The 8,068-nt window shown below is 31.7% G+C and overlaps 1 protein-coding gene across 4 annotated transcripts in view; it reads right to left on the bottom strand.

Moving 5' to 3' along the window:
• Window positions 1-229: 229 nt before the first annotated feature.
• The window catches only part of Abl (Abl tyrosine kinase), a 68,290-nt gene continuing 60,451 nt past the window's right edge, over window positions 230-8,068 (bottom strand). For all 4 annotated transcript variants that reach the window (XM_015978580.2, XM_064359229.1, XM_015978581.2 and 1 more), the window contains 2 exons: window positions 5,479-6,386; window positions 230-1,881 (listed from right to left, as the gene is read on the bottom strand). In XM_015978580.2, coding sequence (XP_015834066.1) covers window positions 1,546-1,881; window positions 5,479-6,386 — 1,244 coding nt within the window. In that variant the 3' untranslated portion in view covers window positions 230-1,545. The remainder of the gene's footprint in view (window positions 1,882-5,478; window positions 6,387-8,068) is intronic.

Below are 8,068 nucleotides of genomic sequence, written 5' to 3'. Positions count from 1 at the left end.
AGCGATTTGGCAAAATAATGAATACAATTGCATACATATTTCCTTTTTACAAATAAATTGTTAGGTTGGCTTCAATATTCCGTGTTACTAGCATTTAAAATAACAGTGCACTCTGAAAATGTAGAAAACAAGACATAACTCAAGATTCATATAAAATCAGTTACGACGTTCTTGCTTAGCACGGCAGAATAGGTGTAATAACTAATAAGGGTATCAATGAAACACAGTGTTTGTTTAAATTAGCAAATTTATTTTTAAATAGATACAGTCTGTTATTCCCTATCTAGAAAGCCTGTACAAAATTCAGCAAAGGTATATATACAAAAAAATATCAAAACTGCGTACTTATACAAAAATGCTAAAACTATCGACAGTGCAGACTTTAGGGTCATGATACACTCCAATCACAAAATTGAGAACTACTATTTTAGAATTTTATTTTGAGTTTTGATAAAATATCATGGCACAAAAACAAACGATAATCAGACAGACATACCACATCATGTACTCTCAATACACGATTCCTGACATAATCCTTAAGAAAAAAAAACGACAATCTCATTCCCTTTTCTTGTATACCTTTAAGAAATTCATCGGAGATGGAAAAGGAATAATACACTGTAAAATCGTTTACTAATGGGTATAGTAGGATAATTCAATTAATACAAATCAACTGACACTTATTAGCAGCTATTATCCTGTGGTTCTATTTTTGCACAAATATTGAGTATATCGTTGTAAGTAATATTCTTCGAAACACACACTAGGAAAGCATAAATGTTTATGCGTTTTTATAAATAACACCAAACACATCATTTGGCAATTTGAACTAAATCAAAGTCTTCTTGAATGAAAAATGAGCAGATTGTATCGGTTTGGTTATAACCTCTTTTCCTACGGTCAAAACAAGAGATAAAAAACAAAGTATACACACAAATCACAATAAGAAAAGAGAATTATAAGCAAACAAACCAGACGCTTCGATTCGCTAATTTATAGTATCTTTGGGATTGTACAAAATTTATCTCTTATAGTAACTCTACACAAACTATAGGTATTTCCTTAGCGCTATGTGAACACTCACACGTTCAAATGATAATTTACATCGTACAAATAAAAAGGACTAGCATAGGATTTTTCAATAACTCGTCGTTTGCTTCGCAGCAAAACAACGTCCGAATAAATAAAATAAAAACATAAACAAGAATTCGTGGAAAATTCTAGGGCGGCTAAAAAGTAAATAAGTTATGATTGAGCACGTATACCTAAAACAATAAAATGGTATCACAGTTTAGTGAAAATAATAACACGGGGTCGTTCTATCGAAAATCTCCAAAAACTCAAGAGAACAAAAAATGGGAGAATTTTACTTCAGAGCGGCGCAGCCGCAAATAATACCAATGCACTTGAAACCTACCACCACACAACAGTACGTAAAAAATTTGATAAATGCATGGGCTTACCTAGAAAAGTATATAATTAAATCGAGTGGTCCTAACAGTCGAATACAAGTGTATTTTTTGTCGCTTGAAATAGGATAAGTCTCTATCGGAACACCACGTTCACCACGTCTCTGATGGTATTGTTGACCTCGTTGATGTACCTGGTGTTTTCGGTGCTGTTGCGTGAACCGGCTGAGCGCAGTTGGCGAGCTTGGGTCTCTAAACGGGTGAGCAGTTCCCGGAACTGGAACTTTGTGTGAGCAGGAACTACGTTGTCTGCATAGTCCATGCAGGAGCCATGCAACAAGCCGATTTTGTCGGATAATTGCAACCAGGTTGTTGTCGATACTGAGTCGTTTGATTTTATGCTGCGGAGAGTCGATTCGAGGGCTTGAGACAGCTCCAAAATGTTGTCTTTGCCGACTTTGTCAGTTGGGTCCTACGCACAAATAAATTTTTTATACTCCAAGTTAGCTAATTAGAGTTTTTTTACTTTGCAATACCGTCAAGGGACGTTTATTAGGTTGGTATCGCTAATGACTGAAACAATCATTTTTAACTTATAAAAAAACTAAATTACTGTTTTTTCCTTATTTTGGAAACTGTATTTTCGAATCACGTTATTGTGAACTAAACAATGATTGTATGTATTCAAAAAATAAGGACAACGCAAATAAAAAATACAGGGTGTTTTAAGTGCCGGGGCAAAAATAAATATTTCTAGTCGAATAAAAAAATAAATCGATAGTCTAAACGGTAGGGAAATAATTGCGCTACCATTTGATACTCTGATATTGTCCAAAATTTTTAAGGTATTGCTGTGAGAAAACTCAAGTTACTGGCGTATTTTTTATATGTATGGTAAAATTCCTTTAAGATAGAATTTTTGTAAAAAGTTTATAGTCAATAATTAATGTTTTAATATTGAAGATCAAAATTGTTTTTTATGTCTTACAGCAATAGCTTAAAAATTGTGAACAATATCAAAATACCTGTCAGAGGGTAGCGTAAGTAATTCCCTATCGTTAAAACTATTAATGCAATTATTTAGTCGACAAGAAATACTATTTATTTTTGCTTCGACTATAAAATTTGTAACAGCCTATAACGGGTTCGTCAAGTTTTACACTCAGGCACTTTTCACCTCTTTGTAATTAATCTAAAATTCTAAAAAAAATCGTATGTGATTTTATTGTATAAAAGAACGATTTGACCAATTTTTAAAATGATTACTTGTATGGTGTGTTTTTTCACTTTCGCTTAGTTAACTATAGTCTAATGTCAACGATCTTTGGTCCATAGGTGTATTTTGAAGTAGTGCATCGAAGTGCCTAATTAAATTTTTGAGAAAATGTGTCGTTGATTTTCAATTTCTGTTTTGATATTGGGGCAGCTTTTTTCCCATGAATTTTGGTGAAATTGTAAATCACTTCCACACAAGGTCTCCATCAGGGTGGTGGTTTTCAAAAATTTATTGCATTTGTCGTAAAATTGGCACGCGATCATTGTTGGGTCTGAAGGTTGAGGCAGCTGGTAAGAATTTATCAGGCCCGGATTACCATTTATTTTATCTGTTTACTGTAAATGGAATGTTAATCTTTAAATCTTACGGCAAGGGTTCATGCGAATTGTAAACGAAGAATTTGTTTGTGCTTAGACCAAAATAGTCATCAATTTGAACATCTGATGTAATTTTTTAATAAAAACATTTTTAACACGTTAGTGTGCTTATTCCGGTCCTGGCTTTAAAATCGCCCGATGGGACCGTGCCGCTAGTTATAAAATTTCTGCAGTCATTACTGTTATTGGGGTAGGTAGTGGATCCCTTTGTGGCGGAGATTTATTAATACTCAATCTTGTCCCTCATAAATTATACTAAAATTTCCGATAAATAATATCAAAATGGCTTTTAACCCAATTCAAGCTCAAGGATTTTTTCAAGCCAAATTTTTGCAGAATAATTTTATTTCGTATTTCCGATCCAATGATGTAAAAAACAGCTAATGTGATTTTTTGGTCAAATGTTTTTTTTTCTTTTTTATTGGACAAATGAATCAATAGAAAAAAATATTTGTTTTCTAGTGAGATTGGATATCAGTGCAGTGGAATATATTTATTTCATATTTTTTTTCTCTCTTTTAAGAGGTGTAAAGTGCCTGAGTGTAAAACTTGACGAACAGGCAAATAGAGCATTAAATTTAGTAAGTGATAAAGGCAATGCAAAATTGTTCATATTTTTTTAAATATCGTTTAGATAAAGTGTTTGCTCTAACTTTATCTCTGGCTATAACTAAAATGTGTTCAAAAATGGTTGTTCGTCAAGTCACCTATGAAATTTGAACGTAATGTGCCGCTAAATTTAAATTGTGAATGCCGTCAAAATTATGCAAAAAGGCTTCAGATCTAAAAACTATAAAAAGTACATAACAACAACAAAAATCACGGAAACGTAAAATATAAACGTAGACAAACCCTAGACTTGAAACTTTGCCGAAAAATGCATCAAATTTGACAGAAATGACAATATTCAGACTACAATAGTCATTTGAACGAAACGGCACATTGAATTTAAATTCCATAGTTGACTTGATGAACAACCATGCATATAATGCAACTTCTGCAGAGGAAACTAAATAAGTATCCACTAATTTATTAATTTTTGTTAAGATCTTATATTTTCGTCATTTTCTGTACTTCTATATCCGAATATTTTTATTATAGAATGGTAATAATAATAATATGTAATAATAATAATAATAATAATAATAATAATAATAATAATAATAATAATAATAATAATAATAATAATAATAATAATAATAAAGTGAACGTATTTTTTTTGCTGATTTACAGGGTGATTCAAAAGTATCGGACTAACTTTCGACTAGAGATAAAAGGTTTTTTTCAATAGGTAATTGGTTAAAGCTGCAAGTTCTGCCAATTCTGTTAATTGAATTAAATCCAAGAAAACTTTCCCATAGCTTAACAGGAAGTTTAAAACGACACTTTATACTTAAGATTCCTCTTCAGGAACGTAAATAGAAAAGTAAAAGAGATTTAAATTAAAAAATTAATACATAGTCAGAGATAAAGTTAGTATTCAAACTGTATCGAAAACAATATTAAAAAAAGGTATAAGGGACAAAATAGTAGAAAATTAAATTTATAATAAAAAACGATCCATAACAACCAAATGTTTGGACAAAGAATATTTTGTTATTGAAAAATCGAGAAAAATTGAAAAAAAAAACCAAATAACTTTTTTTCGAAGTATTTCGGAGACAGTAAGGTGAAAAATAATAGTTATTTATTATAGAAGACGAGTACATTTGATTGGCAATTGTAAACGTCAAAAAATTCAACAATGAAAAAACGTGAAAAACAAAAAAATAACAATGAGTGTGAACTTTATTTTTCTAGACGATAAAATTCCGTTTTACCATAAAGTAAACCGTGGATAAAATACGATTTTATCCTTGACGACGAAATAAAATAATAAAGGAAACAATTACAAACAATGAACAATATTAATTTATGATTGAATTGAATGTTCTTTCTCAAATGGTATCAAAGAGTTTCGATGATATTTTAGGTCTAAATTATTAGACACCTTTGTATTCTGTATTCAACAAATTTACTTGTTATCTCGTTGTGAAATGCAGCCCCCATTTGTTGGAACGTTAAATCACCTTAGGTGTGAAAAAAATGAATGATTAGTAATTAATTACTACATATTTTGTAAAATTTCTTGGTGTCTTTCTACTTTCTCTGAATTATCAACAAATTGATAATTCCCCAAATCTTTTGCAGACCTGCATCCTTAAATCATCACATCTTTAGTTTTGGGAAACTTTTTTAAACTTTTTAAACGAACAACTTTTTAGAGAAACAATTTTTTTAAAGTAATATAGAAATATATTACGCTGTACTATTTATTTATTTATTTATTTATTTTAGAGCGATTTTGTGTCACATTTCGTCTCCTAGTATTTAGTTCTCCGTAGTTTTATTTTTTATTAGCAATACCTCAACTCACCTTCACATCATCCTCTGGTGTTTTATTCTCCAAGTTGGCCGGCTTTGCCATAATCGGCGGTTTATTCCCACCTGTGGGCGCAATCGGGGTTGCATAAATCGCTGAACCGGCTGGCCGTCCTGCAATAACCGGTTTAACCGCTTTAACCGGCGGTTTAGTCGGTATTACAGGTTTCTCTTCTCCTGTCGGCAGCCAACTCTTTTTATCACTTTTTATCCCATCGGATGTCTCCACCGGCGAAACTTCACTAATCAACTCCTCGTTTTTGCAATTTTTCAACGCCAACTTCGGACTCAACTGCACATTTCCCGGAGCGTCCTCTTTCGGTTCCCACAATTTTTTCAAACTGCTTATACTCCCCGTACTTTTCCGTTTATCCTCACCATCGTCGATTTTCAAATTTCCACTATCTGAACTCGCCGTACTTTCTCGTTTACTCGTCTCCTGTTCATCGTCCGGATTCGCATCTTCTGGTTTTTTATCGCTGTCGACTTTTCGCAATCTCGATTTAAAATCGATTATTGAATCGTCTGGTTTATCTTTGGTCGTTGGTGGTTTTTTCGCAAGATCGATTTTTTTGAGCTGCGACACGAAACTAACTCCGTTATTGGAGTTTTTTCGTGCTGATGTTTGGTCTTTTTTGTCTTTGTCGAGATTGAATGATTGAGATAGTTCTGTTACTAGTTGAGCTACAGGGTCGTGGCTGATGCCACTCACAGCCATTAGTGGTTCTGACAATGGCGATTCTTTCAAACTTTTGCTCTTTTGGTCGGCACGTTCTTTTATTTCGGTTACTAGTTTCAATTCCATTTCTTTCACCAGTGCGTTCTTGAACACTTTTTTGGATTTATTGTCGTCGGATGATGGAGTTTCATTTTCTTTCTCTTTGTCGGCATCGCATTCGTCGGCTGGAAAAGACAGAAAAATAACTTAAAAGATTTTCTATATCAGTGATGATTTTTTAAAATAATTGCAAAAAACTTAGTTACAGAAATTCAAAATACTAAGCGGAATTACCAGCGTAATTTTTTTTATAGTAGCAACAAATAATAAGTGTTTTGTAAAAAAAAAATTCCCAAAATATCGTGCTGCGAAAAAACAGTTAAAAAGACAATAGCCTAAAATTCCAGCTTAAAGTTTCTATTCCTCCAAAAAAGTATAGAAGAGACTGTAGAAAAAAAAACAGAATGCAGAAAAACTAACTTAAAGAATATCTCCATCAAAGTTCAGCAGAAAAAATCGTCTAAAGGAAAAGTTCTCAAGTTTAAAAAAAAATCAACAGAAAATTCTCAAAATATCGAGCTATGAAAGACAGTCGAAGAAACTAAAAAATTGTACTGGACTTTTTAGAAGAAAGCACAAACGATTTCCAAGGAAGAAATTGTCAAATTTAAACACACTTCAGAAATATCAGTTGACTGAGGAAGAAGCTAACCCAAAAATCAACTTTAAAGATTATCGGCACTGCAGCAAATTACAGGAAATTTCTAAAGAAAAAATTCTACAGTTTAAAAATAGTTCAAAATCACGAGCTAAAGACAGTTAATAAGACTAAGAAACTATCAATTAAAAAAAATTCTATAGTACGAGTAGTAACAAAGAAAAGCAAGAAGAAAGAAAAAATTTTCGAGTTTAGAGCTATTTTATTAGAGATGGAGGTATAAAAATCAGTAAAAGAAAAAGAATTTTAGAATTTAAAGAGATTTCAAGAGAGATCATCAAAAAATTTGGAGCTGCTCAAGAAGGACTGAAAAACCAGCTTAAAATATCTCCTGTACTTGTAGGAAATCATAGAAAATTTATTTATATAGAAAAAAATTCAAATTTTTTGGAGATATTTCAAGAAGGTCTTCTGAAATATCGAGCAGCAAAAGATGGTCAAAAAGACACAAGAATTTTTTTAAGAAAGAATTTCTACAGTTAGTAAAGGTTTTTCAAAATAGCGAGCTGCAAAGATGGTTAAAGACACAAAACATTGAACAGAAATCTACATTCAATGTCAAAGAAAAAAATTCTACAATTTATACTTCAGGCGGGATTTTCTATATCAGTGAAGATTTTTCAAAATAATTGCAAAAAACTTAGTTACAGAAATCCAAATAACTAGGCGGAATTATCGGCGTATTTTTTTTATAGGAGCAACAAATAATAAGTGTTTTGTAAAGAAAAAATACTCCTATCAATAATATTTTAGTAGGAAGTTCTCACAATATCGCGCTGCGAAAAAACAGTTAAAAAAACAATAGCCTAAAATTCCAGCTTAAAGTAGTTTCTATTCCTCCAAAAAAGCATAGAAGAGACTGTAGAAAAAAAAAATGCAGAAATACTAACTTAAAGAATATCTCCATCAAAGTTCAGCAGAGAAAATGGTCTAAAGAAAAAGTTCTCAAGTTTAAAAAAAAATCAACAGAGAATTCTCAAAATATCGAGCTATGAAAGACAGTCGAAGAAACTAAAAAATTGTACTGGACTTTTTAGAAGAAAGCACAAACGATTTCCAAGGAAGAAATTGTCAAATTTAAACACACTTCAGAAATATCAGTTGACTGAGGAAGAAGCTAACCCAAAAATCAACTTTAAAGATTATCTG

The sequence above is a fragment of the Tribolium castaneum genome, chromosome 1, assembly GCF_031307605.1.
Source record: "Tribolium castaneum strain GA2 chromosome 1, icTriCast1.1, whole genome shotgun sequence".
Classification (NCBI taxonomy): Eukaryota; Metazoa; Arthropoda; class Insecta; order Coleoptera; family Tenebrionidae; genus Tribolium; species Tribolium castaneum.
This window is presented reverse-complemented; position numbering and strand designations above follow the sequence as displayed.